At 46.4% G+C, this 17,734-nt stretch overlaps 1 protein-coding gene across 1 annotated transcript in view; it reads left to right on the top strand.

Moving 5' to 3' along the window:
• Nucleotides 1-11,800, top strand: part of LOC138487497 (uncharacterized) — a 131,668-nt gene extending 119,868 nt beyond the window's left edge. Inside the window, exons 2-3 of the mRNA XM_069614005.1 lie at nt 9,323-10,156; nt 10,436-11,800. Of these exons, the coding sequence (XP_069470106.1) occupies nt 9,323-10,156; nt 10,436-11,800 (2,199 nt within the window). The remainder of the gene's footprint in view (nt 1-9,322; nt 10,157-10,435) is intronic.
• Nucleotides 11,801-17,734: the final 5,934 nt, after the last annotated feature.

Genomic DNA, 17,734 nt, shown 5'->3' with positions numbered 1-17,734 from the left:
CCAGATACTCATCCCTTTACAATGGATTGCCATGAAATGCCCAGATACTCATCCCTTTCCAATGGATTGCCATGAAATGCCCAGATACGCATCCCTTTACAGTGGATTGCCATGAAATGCACAGATACTCATCCCTTTACAATGGATTGCCATGAAATGCCCAGATACTCATCCCTTTAAAATGGATAGACATGAAATGCCCAGATATTCATCCCCTTATAATGGATTGCCGTGAAATGCCCAGATATTCATCCCTTTACAATGGATTGCCATGGAATGCAGAGATACTCATCCCTTTACAATGGATAGCCATGAAATGCCCAGATACTCATCCCTTTACAATGGATTGCCATGAAATGCCCAGACACTCATCATCCATTTACAATGGATTATCATGAAATGCCCAGCTACTCATCCTCGCTTTACAATGGATTGCCATGAAATGCCCATCTACTCATCATCCCTTTACAATGGATTACCACGAAATGATCAGATACTCACCCCTTTACAATGGATTGCCATGGAATGCAGAGATACTCATCCCTTTACAATAGAAAGCCATGAAATGCCCAGATACTCATCCCTTTACAATGGATTGCCATGAAATGCCCAGATACTCATCCCTTTACAATGGATTGCCATGAAATGCCCAGATACTCATCAGCCCTTTACAATGGATAACCATGAAATGCCCAGATACTCATCCCTTTACAATGGATTTCCATGAAATGCCCAGATAATCCTCCCTTTACAATGGATTGCCATGAAATGCCCAGATACTCATCACCCATTTACAATGAATTGCCATGAAATGCACAAATACTTGTCATCCTTTTACAATGGACTGCCATGAAATGGCCAGATACTCATCCATTTACAATGGATTGCCATGTAATGGCCCAGATACTCATCCCTTTACAATGGATTGCCATGGAATGCAGAGATACTCATCCCTTTACAATAGATAGCCATGAAATGCCCAGATACTCATCCCTTTACAATGGATTGCCATGAAATGCCCAGATACTCATCATCCATTTACAATGGATTGTCATGAAATGCCCAGCTACTCATCATCCCTTTACAATGGATTGCCTCGAAATACCCAGATACTCATCCCTTTACAATGGATTGCCATGAAATGCCCAGATACTCATCAGCCCTTTACAATGGATAACCATGAAATGCCCAGATACCCATCCCTTTACAATGGATTGCCATGAAATGCCCAGATATTCATCCCTTTACAATGGATTGCCATGAAATGCCCAGATACTCATCCCTTTCTAATGGATTGCCATGGAATGCCCAGATACTCATCCCTTTACAATGGATAGCCATGAAATGCCCAGATACTCATCCCTTTACAATGGATTGTCATGAAATGCCCAGATACTCATCATCCCTTTACAATGGATTGTCATGAGATGCCCAGATACTCATCATCCCTTGACAATGGATTGTCATGAGATGCCCAGATACTCATCATCCCTTTACAATGGATTGTCATGAGATGCCCAGATACTCATCCCTTTACAGTGGATTGCCATGAAACGCACAGATACTCATCCCTTTTACAATGGATTGCCATGATATGCCCAGATACTCATCCCTTTAAAATGGATAGACATGAAATGCCCAGATATTCATCCCTTTATAATGGATTGCCGTGAAATGCCCAGATACTCATCCCTTTACAATGGATTGCCATGGAATGCAGAGATATTCATCCTTTTACAATGGATAGCCATGAAATGCCCAGATACTCATCCCTTTACAATGGATTGCCATGAAATGCCCAGATACTCCTCATCCCTTTACAATGGATTGTCATGAAATGCCCAGAACCTCACCACCGCTTTACAATGGATTGCCATGAAATGCCCAGCTACTCATCATCCCTTTACAATGGATTGCCACGAAAGGATCAGATACTCATCCCTTTACAATGGATTGCCATGAAATGCCCAGATACTCATCAGCCCTTTACAATGGATAACCATGAAATGCCCAGATACTCATCCCTTTACAATGGATTGCCATGAAATGCCCAGATATTCATCCCTTTACAATGGATTGCCATGAAATGCCCAGATACTCATCTCTTTCCAATGGATTGCCATGGAATGCTCAGATACTCATCCCTTTACAATGGATTGCCATGAAACTCCCAGATACTCATCCCTTTACAATGGATTGCCATGAAATGCCAGATCCTCACCATTGCTTTACAATGGATTGCCATGAAATTCCCAGAATCTCACCATCACTTTACAACGGATTGCCATGAAATGCCCAGATACTTATCATCCCTTTACAATGTATTGCCTCAAAATGCCCAGATACTCATCCCTTTACAATGGATAACCATGAAATGCCCAGATACTCATACCTTTACAATGGATTGCCATGAAATGCCCATATACTCATCCTTTTACAATGGATTGCCATGAAATGCCCAGATACTCATCCCTTTCCAATGGATTGCCATGAAATGCCCAGATACTCATCCCTTTACAATGGATTGCCATGAAATGCCCAGATACTCATCCCTTTACAATGGATTGCCATGAAATGCCCAGATACTCATCATCCCTTTACAATGGATTGCCATGAAATGCCCAGCTACTCATCATCCCTTTACAATGGATTGCCTCAAAATGCCCAGATACTCATCCCTTTACAATGGTTTGCCATGAAATGCCCAGCTACTCATCAGCCCTTTACAATGGATAACCATGAAATGCCCAGATACTCATACCTTTACAATGGATTGCCATGAAATGCCCACATACTCATCCTTTTACAATGGATAGCCATGAAATGCCCAGATACTCATCCCTTTACAATGGATTGCCATGAAATGCCCAGATACTCATCCCTTTCCAATGGATTGCCATGGAATGCCCACATACTCATCCCTTTACAATGGATAGCCATGAAATGCCCAGATACTCATCCCTTTACAATGTATTGCCATGAAATGCCCAGATACTCATCCCTTTACAATGGATTGCCATGAAATGCCCAGATACTCCTCTCTTTACAATGGATTGCCATGAAATGTCCAGATACATATCATCCCTTTACAATGGATTGCCTCAAAATGCCCAGATACTCATCCCTTTACAATGGATTGCCATGAAATGCCCAGCTACTCATCAGCCCTTTACAATGGATAACCATGAAATGCCCAGATATTCATACCTTTACAATGGATTGCCATGAAATGCCCATATACTCATCATTTTACAATGGATTGCCATGAAATGCCCAGATACTCATCCCTTTCCAATTGATTGCCATGGAATGCCCAGATACTCATCCCTTTACAATGGATAGCCATGAAATGCCCAGATACTCATCCCTTTACAATGGATTGCCATGAAATGCCCAGATACTTATCATCCATTTACAATTGATTGCCATAAAACTCCCAGCTACTTATCATCCATTTACAATGGATTGTAATGAAATGCACAGATACTCATCCCTTTACAATGGATTGCCATGAAATGCCCAGATAATCATCCCTTTACAGTGGATTGCCATGAAATGCCCAGATACTCATCAGCCCTTTACAATGGATAACCTTGAAATGCCCAGATACTCATCCCTTTTCAATGGATTGTCATGAAATGCCCAGATACTCATCCCTTTACAATGGATTGTCATGAAATGCCCATATCCTCACCATTGCTTTACAATGGATTTCCATGAAATGCCCAGATACTCATCATCCCTTTGCAATGGATTGCCACGAAATGCCCAGATACTCATCCCTTTACAATGGATTGCCATGAAATACCCAGATACTTATCAGCCCTTTACAATGGATAACCATGAAATGCCCAGGTACTCATCCCTTTACAATGGGTTGCCATGACATACCCAGATACTCATCCCTTTACAATGGATTGCCATGAAATGCCCAGATACTCACCCCTTTACAATGGATAGCCATGAAATGCCCAGATACTCATCCCTTTCCAATGGATAGCCATGAAATGCCTAGATACTCATCCCTTTACAATGGATTGCCATGAAATGCCCAGATACTCATCCCTTTACAATGGATTGCCATGAAACGCCCAGATACTCACCCCTTTACAATGGATAGCCATGAAATGCCCAGATACTCATCCCTTTCCAATGGATAGCCATGAAATGCCTAGATACTCATCCCTTTACAATGGATTGCCATGAAATGCCCAGATACTCATCCCTTTACAATGGATTGCCATGAAATACCCAGATACTTATCAGCCCTTTACAATGGATAACCATGAAATGCCCAGGTACTTATCCCTTTACAATGGGTTGCCATGACATACCCAGATACTCATCCCTTTAGAATGGATTGCCATGAAATGCCCAGATACTCACCCCTTTACAATGGATAGCCATGAAATGCCCAGATACTCATCCCTTTCCAATGGATAGCCATGAACTGCCCAGATACTCCTCCCTTTACAATGGATTGCCATGAAATGCACAGATACTCATCCCTTTACAATGGATTGCCATGAAATGCCCAGATACTCATCCCTTTACAATGGATTGCCATGGAATGCCCAGATACTCATCCCTTTACAATGGATTACCATGCAATGCCTAGGTTCTTAACCCTTCATTTAGGACGTGGATCAATCATGCAGATGCTCAAGCCATTGGCAGGGATTCCTAACACAGGTCAATGGAGTCAACTGGTTGTTAGGGATCGTATAATGCATAGATAGTCACCCCATTGCAAGATATTGACATCAAATGCCCAAGTACACAACAGTTTGTGAGGCATTTCCATCAAGCACCCTGATGCCCAAGCCATCTTCAGGGATTCCCAACAAGTGTCCATGTTCTCAATATATTGCTAGGCATAGTCAACTGTGTAGATGTTCACCCCATTGCCAGAGAGTGCCTTCAAATTCTCAGGAATCCACATTTTAAGAGGAAGTGCCTTCATGTGTGAGGTACATGAGCTAATAATACAATCCCTTGCACAAGGATACATACTCCTCTGGCCCATTGACCAGGATATCCAATCAAATGTCCAGGACATGACCAAACCTACCACACAACTGGCTCTTTGTTAATGCTGATGCACAGGGCAATAAGTGCAGTGCAGCCAAATGAGCAACTATGCAGTACTTCCCATCTTTACACTGACATTAAATATGACCCGGTACTGGAATATGTGTACAGCATTCGCTGCAGTCTCCCACCTACGCCCTGCTACTTTGACAGTGGGTCTGGGGAAGCAAGGAGGGTGGGGTGGGGGCAGGGAGTGAATGGACACTCCTTATGGCTCCCCCATGCCTATTCTCAAACTGTTCTCTAACTCAGCTTCATGGTCTAGACAGTGGGAGCGGGCAGTTGGTTGGCGTAGGGCAGCATCACAGAAACAGCAAGAGGTAAGCATGGAGTATCTACTGCCCACCTATCCTGCCTAGTAAAGCATCCCAAATGTATATTTGGCAGGACATGTGTAAATCGCGGATGCCTTGAGCCTCTGATTCTTTGTGACCCTACTAGTGTGTGATTTGAGGAGGGATTGAGGCACCAAAGACCTGCGCTATAAGTATCAATCTCCTATGGACCTCCTGCTTGTGGAGGGCAATCTCTCTGCTGCTTCCAGCAGTCCTGGGAGACCGATTGCCGTAGTATGGATGTGGCTTAGTGGAGTTGGCAGTGAAACCCCCATAACACCACTGCAAACTCCCATCCATTATCTCTCTAATAATAATTATGCCTCACTAATGAGCTAAAATGTTATACATGTGTTCTGTACTCATATGTCATGTAACGTATCCTTGGTTTGGTAGAGAGAGTAAAAGAGTTGCACATTTTTTCTACACTCATGTCATGCAATATATCCTTGGTTTGGTATGGAGAGTACAAGAGTTATACATTGTTTTTACACTCTTATGTCATGTAATATAGCCTTAGTTTGGTAGGGAGACTAACAGAGTTAGACATCATTTCTACAGTCGTATGTCATGTCTTATCCCTATCCTTGGTTTGGTAGGAATAGTAAAAAAGTTAGAAATGTTTTCTACACTCGTGGCATGCTATATAACTTTGGTTTGGTAGGGAGAGTAAAAGAGTTGTACATTTATTCTACACTTTTATATCATGCAATGTATATCCTTGGATTGCTAGGGAGAGTAAAAGAGTTATAGAGTGTGTCTACACTCATGTCATGCAATATGTCCTTGGTTTGGTAGGAAGCGTAAACGAGTTAGACACTTTTTCTACACTCTTATGTCAAGCAATATTTCCTTGGTTTGGTGGAGAGAGGAAGAGGGTTAAACATGTTTTATACACTCTGATAACATGCAATATATACCCTTGGTTTGGTAGGGAGAGTGCATGAGTTATACATGTTTTCTACACTCTTATATCATGCAATATATCCTTGGTTTGGTAGGGAGAGTACATGAGTTATGCATGTTTTCTACATGCATGTTATACAACCTTTGGTAGGGAGAGTAAAAGAGTCAGACATTTTGTTACACTCCTATATCATGCAATATATATCCTTGGTTTGGTAGGGAGAGTAAACGAGTTATACCATTTTTGTTCACTCTTATGCAATGCGATATCCAGTCTTGGTTTGATAGGGAGAGTAAAAGAGTTATACATTTTGTCTACACTCTTATGTCATGTAATATAACCTTGGTTTGGTAGGGAGAGTAAAAGAGTTAAACATTTTGTCTACACTCTTATGTCATGTAATATAACCTTGGTTTGGTAGGGAGAGTAAAAGAGTTATACATTTTGTCTACACCCTTATGTCATGTAATATAACCTTGGTTTGGTAGCGCGAGTAAAAGAGTTATACATTTTGTCTACACTCTTATGTCATGTAATATAACCTTGGTTTGACAGGAGAGTAAAAGAGTTATACATTTTGTCTACACTCTTATGTCATGTAATATAACCTTGGTTTGATAGGGAGAGTAAAAGAGTTATACATTTTGTCTACACTCTTATGTCATGTAATATAACCTTGGTTTGATAGGGAGAGTAAAAGAGTTATACATTTTGTCTACACTCTTATGTCATGTAATATAACCTTGGTTTGATAGGAGAGTAAAAGAGTTATACATTTTGTCTACACTCTTATGTCATGTAATATAACCTTGGTTTGGTAGGGAGAGTAAAACAGAAGAGTGTGAAGGAAGGTGGTCTTTTGACTTCAGAAAGCCTGACTTTTTCTTGACTTTAGGAAGTGAGGATACCAGTTCTTTCCGACTTAGGCAGAATATCACTGGAAAAAGAGGACCACCCAAAAATATTCCATGACTGGATAAATATATTTCTACCGCATCTTCCTACAACGACAAAAGACTGACAATAAATGAATCAATCATGAATGAATACATTGTTCAAAGTAAGTGTCATACCTTTTCTCCCATCATCTACCAAGCACTCTGTTATGCATCTGTACTGTTGTACACCTCTGTACAGCGCTCCGTTGCTTGGCTTCTCGAAGCTATGCCCGTGCTTAACAAATACAATAATAATCATCATCATCATCATCATCTACCTGAAGGCAATTTCCAAACATTTTCCTTCACGTATGGAGTGAGAATGGCCATTACCAAGAGCAGACTCTCCTAGGGATACACGGGCCCCCATTGTGTGACGTCTGCCTCATTTTCTACCCACTGACTCATTCACTGCTCAGCCTCCTTCATTCACTGCTCAGCCTCCTTCATTCAGTGCTCAGCCTCCTTCATTCACTTCTCAGCTTCCTTCATTCACTGCTCAGCCTCCTTCATTCACTGCTCAGCCTCCTTCATTCACTGCCACCTTCATTCACTGCTCAACCTCCTTCATTCAGTGCTCAGCCACCTTCATTCACTGCTCAGCCTCCTTCATTCACTGCTCAGTCTCCTTCATTCACTGCTCAGCCTCCTCCATTCACTGCTCAGCCTCCTTCATTCACTGCTCAGCCACCTTCATTAACTGCTCAGCCTCCTTCATTCGCTGCTTAGCCTCCTTCATTCACTGCTCAGCCTCCTCCATTCACTGCTCAGCCTCCTCCATTCACTGCTCAGCCTCCTTCATTCACTGCTCAGCCACCTTCATTAACTGCTCAGCCTCCTTCATTCGCTGCTTAGCCTCCTTCATTCACTGCTCAGCCTCCTCCATTCACTGCTCAGCCACCTTCATTCACTGCTCAGCCTCCTTCATTCACTGCTCAGTCTCCTTCATTCACTGCTCAGCCACCTTCATTCACTGCTCAGCCTCCTTTATTCACTGCTCAGCCACCTTCATTCACTGCTCAGTCACCTTCATTCACTGCTCAGCCTCCTTCATTCACTGCTCAGCCACCTTCATTCACTGCTCAGCCTCCTTCATTCAGTGCTCAGCCTCCTTCATTCACTGCTCAGCCTCCTCCATTCACTGCTCAGCCTCCTCCATTCACTGCTCAGCCTCCTTAATTCACTGCTCAGCCACCTTCATTCACTGATCAGCCTCCTTCATTCACTGCTCAGCCTCCTCCATTCACTGCTCAGCCTGCACCATTCACTGCTCAGCCCATTATTTCACTGCTCAGCCTCCTTCATTCATTACTCAGCCACCTTCAATCACTGCTCAGCCTCCTTCATTCAGTGCTCACCCACCTTCATTCACTGCTCAGCCTCCTTCATTCACTGCTCAGCCACCTTCATTCACTGCTCAGCCTTCTTCATTCACTGCTCAGCCTCCTCCATTCACTGCTCAGCCTCCTTCATTCACTGCTCAGCCACCTTCATTCACTGCTCAGCCTCCTTCAATCACTGCTCAGCCTTCTCCATTCACTGCTGAGCCCCCTCCATTCACTGCTCAGCCTCCTTCAGTCACTGCTCAGCCACCTTCAATCACTGCTCAGCCTCCTTCATTCAGTGCTCAGCCACCTTCATTCACTGCTCAGCCTTCTTCATTCACTGCTCAGCCTCCTCCATTCACTGCTCAGCCTCCTTCATTCACTGCTCAGCCACCTTCATTCACTGCTGAGCCTCGTCCATTCACTGCTCAGCCTCCTTCATTCACTGCTCAGCCACCTTCATTCACTGCTCAGCCACCTTCATTCACTGCTCAGCCTCCTTCATTCACTGCTCAGCCTGCTCCATTAACTGCTCAGCCTTCACCATTCACTGCTCAGCCTCCTTCATTCACTGCCCAGCCTCCTTCATTCACTGCTCAGCCACCTTCATTCACTGCTCAGCCTCCTTCATTCGCTGCTCAGCCACCTTCATTCACTGCTCAGCCACCTTGATTCACTGCTCAGCCACCTTCATTCACTGATCAGCCTCCTTCATTCGCTGCTCAGCCTCCTCCATTCACTGCTCAGCCTCCTTCATTCACTGCTCAGCCTCCTTCATTCACTGCCCAGCCTCCTTCATTCACTGCTCAGCCACCTTCATTCGCTGCTCAGCCTCCTTCATTCGCTGCTCAGCCACCTTCATTCGCTGCTCAGCCACCTTCATTCACTGCTCAGCCACCTTCATTCGCTGCTCAGCCATCTTCATTCACTGATCAGCCTCCTTCATTCGCTGCTCAGCCACCTTCATTAACTGCTCATCCTCCTTCATTCGCTGCTCAGCCACCTTCATTCACTGCTCAGCCACCTTCATTCACTGATCAGCCTCCTTCATTCGCTGCTCATCCTCCTTCATTCGCTGCTCAGCCACCTTCATTCACTGCTCAGCCTCCTTCATTCACTGCTCAGCCTCCTTCATTCACTGCTCAGCCTCCTTCATTCACTGCTCAGCCACCTTCATTCACTGCTCAGCCTCCTTCATTCAGTGCTCAGCCTCCTCCATTCACTGCTCAGCCTCCTCCATTCACTGCTCAGCCTTCACCATTCACTGCTCAGCCTCCTTCATTCACTGCCCAGCCTCCTTCATTCGCTGCCCAGCCATCTTCATTCGCTGCTCAGCCTCCTTCATTCACTGCTCAGCCTCCTTCATTCACTGCTCAGCCACCTTCATTCACTGCTCAGCCACCTTCATTCACTGATCAGCCTCCTTCATTCGCTGCTCAGCCTCCTTCATTCACTGCTCAGCCTCCTCCATTCACTGCTCAGCCACCTTCATTCACTGCTCAGCCACCTTCATTCACTGCTCAGCCACCTTCATTCACTGCTCAGCCTCCTTCATTCACTGTTCAGCCTCCTTCATTCACTGCCCAGCCACCTTCATTCACTGCTCAGCCTCCTTCATTCACTGCTCAGCCACCTTCATTCACTGCTCAGCCACCTTCATTCACTGCTCAGCCTCCTTCATTCACTGCTCAGCCTCCTCCATTCACTGCTCAGCCTTCACCATTCACTGCTCAGCCTCCTTCATTCACTGCCCAGCCTCCTTCATTCACTGCTCAGCCACCTTCATTCACTGCTCATCCACCTTGATTCACTGCTCAGCCACCTTGATTCACTGCTCAGCCACCTTCATTCGCTGATCAGCCTCCTTCATTCGCTGCTCAGCCTCCTCCATTCACTGCTCAGCCTCCTTCATTCACTGCTCAGCCTCCTTCATTCACTGCCCAGCCTCCTTCATTCACTGCTCAGCCACCTTCATTCACTGCTCAGCCTCCTTCATTCACTGCTCAGCCACCTTCATTCACTGCTCAGCCACCTTCATTCACTGCTCAGCCACCTTCATTCACTGATCAGCCTTCTTCATTCGCTGCTCAGCCTCCTCCATTCGCTGCTCAGCCTTCACCATTCGCTGCTCAGCCACCTTCATTTACTGCTCAGCCTCCTTCATTCACTGCTCAGCCACCTTCATTCACTGCTCAGCCATCTTCATTCGCTGATCAGCCTCCTTCATTTGCTGCTCAGCCACCTTCATTCGCTGCTCAGCCTCCTTCATTCGCTGCTCAGCCACCTTCATTCACTGCTCAGCCACCTTCATTCGCTGCTCAGCCACCTTCATTCACTGATCAGCCTCCTTCATTCGCTGCTCATCCTCCTTCATTCGCTGCTCAGCCACCTTCATTCACTGCTCAGCCTCCTTCATTCACTGCTCAGCCTCCTCCATTCACTGCTCAGCCTCCTCCATTCACTGCTCAGCCTCCTTCATTCACTGCTCAGCCTCCTTCATTCACTGCTCAGCCTCCTCCATTCACTGCTCAGCCTTCACCATTCACTGCTCAGCCTCCTTCATTCACTGCCCAGCCTCCTTCATTCGCTGCTCAGCCTCCTTCATTCGCTGCTCAGCCTCCTTCATTCACTGCTCAGCCTCCTCCATTCACTGCTCAGCCACCTTCATTCACTGCTCAGCCACCTTCATTCACTGCTCAGCCTCCTTCATTCACTGTTCAGCCTCCTTCATTCACTGCCCAGCCACCTTCATTCACTGCTCAGCCTCCTTCATTCACTGCTCAGCCTCCTCCATTCACTGCTCAGCCTCCTCCATTCACTGCTCAGCCTCCTTCATTCACTGCTCAGCCTCCTTCATTCACTGCTCAGCCTCCTTCATTCACTGCCCAGCCTCCTTCATTCACTGCTCAGCCACCTTCATTCACTGCCCAGCCTGCAGCATTCACTGCTCAGTTGCCTTCATTCACTGCTCAGCCTCCTTCATTCACTGCACAGCCTGCAGCATTCACTGCTTATCTGCCTTCATTCACTGCTAAGCCTCATTCATTCACTGCTCACCCTCCTTCATTCACTGCCCAGCCTGCAGCATTCACTGCTCAGTTGCCTTCATTCACTGCTAAGCCTCATTCATTCACTGCTCAGCATCCTTCATTCACTGGCCAGCCTGCAGCATTCACTGCTCAGTTGCCTTCATTCACTGCTTAGCTGCCTTCAGTCACTGCTTAGCTGCCTTCATTCACTGCTCAGCTGCCTTCATTCACTGCTCAGCTGCCTTCATTCACTGCTTAGCTGCCTTCATTCACTGCTTAGCTGCCTTCATTCACTGCTAAGCCTCATTCATTCACTGCTCGCCCCGCGGCATGTACTGACGGCTCAGTCCACCCCGTTCCCTAACATCGTAGGGAGAATACCCTGCTATGAGGCCATCACAGTACTGCACTGTACCACCCAGTCCTCGCCACAAGGCAGCAGTAACAGGCGTGCCAAGCGGGGAAGGTTGGGTAACCTGGTACACCGAGCGCAGCGACATCCCCACAAGCATATCTGAGGTAAGGGTGTTACCCCACCTCCTTTGTTGCTGCACTTTATTGAGGATCATTTGAGCTTTACAAAGGCTTTGAAAACTCACTTATTGTCCACTTAACCTCTTGTGCCTGCTTACTTTCACTCTTGCAAAAACAGGTTCCTCTTAGGCGCTAGGAAGCCTACTAGAGCAGTTACTGTGCTATGTAAGTGTCACATAACATAACACAACATAACATAGTAACAAATGAATGTCAAATGAATGAACTGCAGCGGGAAAGGGACACTTTGTATTCACAAAGCAAAGAAGAGGGTAATGACAAGAAAGAATGTGTTGACTGTCCTTTCGGGAGTTGGCCTCCAGTGAGCTGCACCTGCACTAAAAGTGAATATGGTGGTTGGAAATGTGTAACATGTACAATGTTCATTATCTTTCATCATTACACTGAAGGAAATGGATTTGTCCTTTGTGGGAGCACATTTAATTAGCACCCTTGGCTGATGGGGCAGCCACTCAGGTTGCTGAGAACGTGGGATGGATCTCATGATCAATGCTTGTGTGCTGAGCAAGCTCACTGCCGCTCACGCCATCCCCTAAACCCCCCAGCAACTTCCCAATCTCACTCCTCTGCTTCCCCTGTCAGCTGCCCTCTCCTCACCCCCCTGCCCCCCGACATGTTGGTTGTGGTGCTGTGCGCTGCTTCTTACAATCCCATGGGCAGCCGTGGAAATGGAAGAAGGGCTCCAAAAAGAGCCATACGGTTGCTTTGTAGAGCTGCGCGTGGGTTTTCAGAAGCAGTGGCAATCATCACAGCAATCACTGAAACATTAATACCTAATCAGAGAACCTGTCACAGACAATAGTAACAGCATTGATCCATTCCAGACAGACTGGAAAATAATTACAATGCCAATGCTGGGCCATGCCGGCAACATGCTTATGTGCAGACTGGCTGAGGCCAGCTAGTGTGGCCCAATAGAAAATGGCCTTCCAGGTGTTACCCCCAGATTCCTAATGTGCCCGCCCGTCCACCACTTATCTCCTGTGTTTTCCTATCAATCGCTCCTCTTCTACCCGTCTCCCTTTCACACGTCCTTTTGACCATCTTGACCCATGTTTTTTCATGGCCCAAAGTGCCAAATTGTTCCACATAAAGAGTTGCAGATGCTAAATAATTAAACTATAGCTTCCGGCCTCGCTTCGCGACATTGGAGCATTGAAAACGTATCTATTATTCTTGCTGCTCTTGAGCCTTAGTCGGCGCTTTATAGATTTAGCACAATACAACACAACACATGTGATCTCGTGCCTAGTAAAGGAGTGGTATCTGGCACATAATGGCTGGCCCTGAGCACGCGCCAGCTGTGGATAGATCAAGCTGGCTGCACACTGGCAGTCTCTGTGCATTTGAGGCTGCACCTGTCATATGGTATGCCAGTTTGGCCCTGGCATTTAATGAAGTGAGGCCTACTGGCTTTGCCACTGATTCTCTTTCTCTCTGTGTTCCTCCACTCCTCCTACTCTTCTTTCTATCCCTTTCTCCCTATCTTGCAGATCTCCCTCTTTTTTTCTCTCAGCCTCTTTCTACCTCCCCCTTTCTCTCTCTCATTCCTGCTGCCCCTCCCACTGACCGTCTCTCCCACTCGCCCTTTTTCTTTCCTCTCCTCTTTGTCCTCCCTCTCGCTATCCTGCTTTCCCTCGCATGTCTTTGTCCTACCCCCCACTTTCCATCACCCTTGCCCAGCTAGTGCCTCCGCTTTTTGTGCTTGGTCATCCCCCATCTTCCTGGGGAGGAAGGATAGCTCAGGGGCTCGCTGATATTGAGCGTGTTATAAAAGAACAATTATAAGTATAATCTTCTCTGATTACCTAGGCGTATGATGCTGACAGGAGGGCAGTGCCCTTGATCTCTTGTGCCCTGAGGCCAGGGCTGCTGCATTCTTTGGGGGCGGGTCATCACATATTGCAGCCAATCCGCTGTCCCCAGGCTCTTCTACACTGTGGTTGACACCTGCGTTAGCATCCATCCCCATTCCCTTGATTGCCCACCCATGGCTGTCAGCGAGCTCTGGGCCTAGAAGAGGAAGGGAGGGAGGGTGCCCTGCTGAGGCAGGAAATTATAAATTACAAAACATAGTGAAACATTTAATGAACACGAATCTGCAAAGGGCAGGCCCAGCGGGATCCGGGCTTTGATGTGTCTGCTGTTTTCCTTGTCTTGTTTCCTTTGCTTGATGGATTATCTCTTCTCCCCATCCCCCCAGCCGTATCACCCACCCACCTGCACACCCCTTAATACATTCTCTGATTGAATAGTGTGCTTGATTTCTTGGATATCAGGCACAGTTAGGACATGGGGGAGGGGAAGGCAGCTTTCTGGATGTAGACAGTACCACGGAATCAGAGAGAGGAGCAGCCTGAGTGAATATGTGTATCCTTGCATGTGTTCCTTGTACGGAATTCCTGTTTAAAACACGCACTGGCAAAGAAAACAGTTTTGACTCTTGTATAGGTATTTGCCAGGAAGTTTCATAATAACCCTTGATAGTAGCACCATTTGGCAGCTGTTGCCATCCTAGGGTCTGGCAATGCCTTGAAAATGTGGCTGTCAATGTGACTCTTTCCTCCAATTGCCTTATCAAAATAGTCACCTCCCTTTCAAAATCCTCATCATCATTGCAGTTCCTGTGTAACCTGAGGAGCTGCCCATATGGCAAATTGTGTCTTAGGGGCATCAGATGAAAGCGATGGTAACTGAGCAGAGATTTCTTATCCATTGGCTTATTTGGTTTATTGAACAATAGTACCCGGGTGAGGGGGGTGTCCCCCAGCCAATCAGGAGGCTCAGAATGGGGCCTGCGCTCCCTTTCCCCTTCTTCCCCGCCCCCAACAATTTCCACATCCCCCACCCACCCTTATCCCTTCCCCACTTAGCTTGCGCTCCACTATCTCCCGCTGGGCTGGGAACCCTTAGTGTTCCGGCGCATCTCCGACACGGCAATGGCCGCCATGGAAAGGGAGAAGAGACTATGTGCCGTTCCCTTCTCCTTGACCTATGGCGGCCATCTTGCATTGTAGGTTTTTTTTCAAGTTGAGAAACGGAAAACACGCCATTTCTCAACTGGAGAAAAAAAAAATGATTAGTATCCTAACTAACCTGGGGCATTACAGGGCCTGGTAAAGCCCCTACCCGGTCTGGATTTATTGCTTAAGTATTATCATATGTTCCTAAAAATGTACTGCTTTATAATCCACAGTAGGCATGATTTTGCGATGGGGAGTTCTATTGCTGATCTAGTGAGTAATCCACAGCTGCCTGTTTTTGTCCTTCCTGTAATGTACCTTATTCGCCTCCTCTCCGACAAAGGTCTTAGCTTCTTACAAGTGGTGGCCGAAAATTGTTTTTGGGATGTTATGTTTACTGCTTGGGGCCAGATTACAGAAATGTTGCGCCAATGAGCGCGCAAAATTGCACAGTATTAGCACTAGGGCAAAGTTTGCCCTATTTTTTAAAAACACTGGCACGCACTAGAAATCTATTGCACCTCGGCAAGGGCAGTTTCGTATATTAAAAGAACCAGGGCAAAAATTGCCCTAGTGCAAAAAAGATGCATTTCTACTGCATTTTTGCATTAGGGTAAAGTTTGCCCTAGTGCTAATACAGAATAGTATTAGCACTAGGGCAAACTTTGCCCGGTGCAAAAATGCATCAAAATTGTATCTTTTTTCCACTAGGGCAATGTTTGCCCTGCTGGTTATAGCATGCCAAGCTGCACTTGTCGAGGTACAATAGTTTTCTAATGTGTCCCAGTGTATTTAAAAATAGGGCACACTTTACCCTAGTGCTAATACCGTGCAACTTTGCACGTGCACTGGTGCAAAATTCTTGTAATCTGGCCGCAGATGTCTTGTTTTAACAAGATTTGTTTTTAAGTGTTGCCAGCGCTGAGAGTCTTCAGAATACATGGTGGATGCGGAGGAGAGGGGGTAGAGGGCGTCAGTGGCCTTTACAGTTCGTCAATAACATTTCCCTCCCACACGAGTGCCACCTTCCTCTGGCTGCTCCCTCTCATTAAGACTGATGTTCACTGGTCGTAGAGAGCATTGGCGGTATGCATGAGGCCCGCCTCCCCAGGCCGGTGAGGGTGTCAGTCAGAGTCATTAGAGCCTTGCCACGATTCAAAGACTAGGTAAGAGGCTCTGGGCATGGGGGAGCAGGAGTGCTCCTCCCGCCATCTTGGTCTAAATCAATGGGTGACACCCTTCTGTGATGTCACGTCAGCACCCAGCGCTTTAAGTGGAGCGGGGCTAGTCAGACCTCTGCCTGGGCTTCTATTTTGATTTCCCTGCACTAAATGTCAACGGGTAGGTGATGAGTGACAATACTGCTCTTGCCCAGTAGATGTCGCTAACACGCCTGTTTATAATCACATAACCAGTATCAGACATTAGGAGCTAGATTATTATTATTTCTCAATGCTCTGAATGGAAAATACAATAGAGAGAATGTATTGTTTCCTTTTGGGAGCGTTATTATTTTTGCAGTCTTGCCATTAGAATTATTTAAAAAAAATGAATGAGTACATAAGAATCATGGATTTCCTTCGAAAGAACCGATGGTCTGGAACCTGCAAGGACCTGCTTCAATTTGATTTTTTTTTTATATGTCACTTTTTTTTAAAAATTTTAGTTGATTTTGGCTGCTGATTAATTATATTAAACATCCTTTGCAAAATAGATCTTACTCCCATTCATGCCAGATAGGAAAACTCAACTATACCACTCCCCTTTTAAACGTTCCTCGCCCACTTCGATTCCAAGACCTTGCCAGACGCTTCTTAGGGCCTGCCCAAAATATCGCTTTACGACTCGTAAGGGCACCCCACGGTTCCTTATCCCACTTAAAGCACTGGTGCCGCCAATGGAGTACACATATAGCTATGCCGGCCCAGCCCCGTGGTGCCCCCCCTGACAGGAGGATCAGGCACCAGAGGAAAAAGGCATTATCTTACAGACATCGTATGACCAGGCAGCCAAGACCCCAAAACACCAACACAATTTCTCCTTTATCACTATATTCCAAAGATAGCTCACTCTCCAGGCGTGGTGATGTCTCTTTCATCAGGCCGGGTGGTCTACCCTTTCTCAGCACATCTCAAGGCTGTCTCACACTCCAGGCCTGGTGATGTCTCTTTCCTCAGGCGGGGTGGTCTGCCCTTTCTCAGCACATCTCAAGGCTGTCTCACACTCCAGGCGTGGTGATGTCTCTTTCCTCAGGCGGGGTGGTCTGCCCTTTCTCAGCATATCTCAAGGCTGTCTCACACTCCAGGCGTGGTGATGTCTCTTTCCTCAGGCGGGGTGGTCTGCCCTTTCTCAGCATATCTCAAGGCTGTCTCACACTCCAGGCGTGGTGATGTCTCTTTCCTCAGGCGGGATGGTCTGCCCTTTCTCAGCACATCTCAAGGCTGTCTCACACTGCAGGCGTGGTGATGTCTCTTTCCTCAGGCGGGGTGGTCTGCCCTTTCTCAGCACATCTCAAGGCTGTCTCACACTGCAGGCGTGGTGATGTCTCTTTCCTCAGGCGGGGTGGTCTGCCCTTTCTCAGCACATCTCAA

The sequence above is a fragment of the Ambystoma mexicanum genome, chromosome 9 (assembly GCF_040938575.1).
Source record: "Ambystoma mexicanum isolate Mex_15411 chromosome 9, UKY_AmexF1_1, whole genome shotgun sequence".
NCBI classification, from domain to species: domain Eukaryota; kingdom Metazoa; phylum Chordata; class Amphibia; order Caudata; family Ambystomatidae; genus Ambystoma; species Ambystoma mexicanum.
This window is presented reverse-complemented; position numbering and strand designations above follow the sequence as displayed.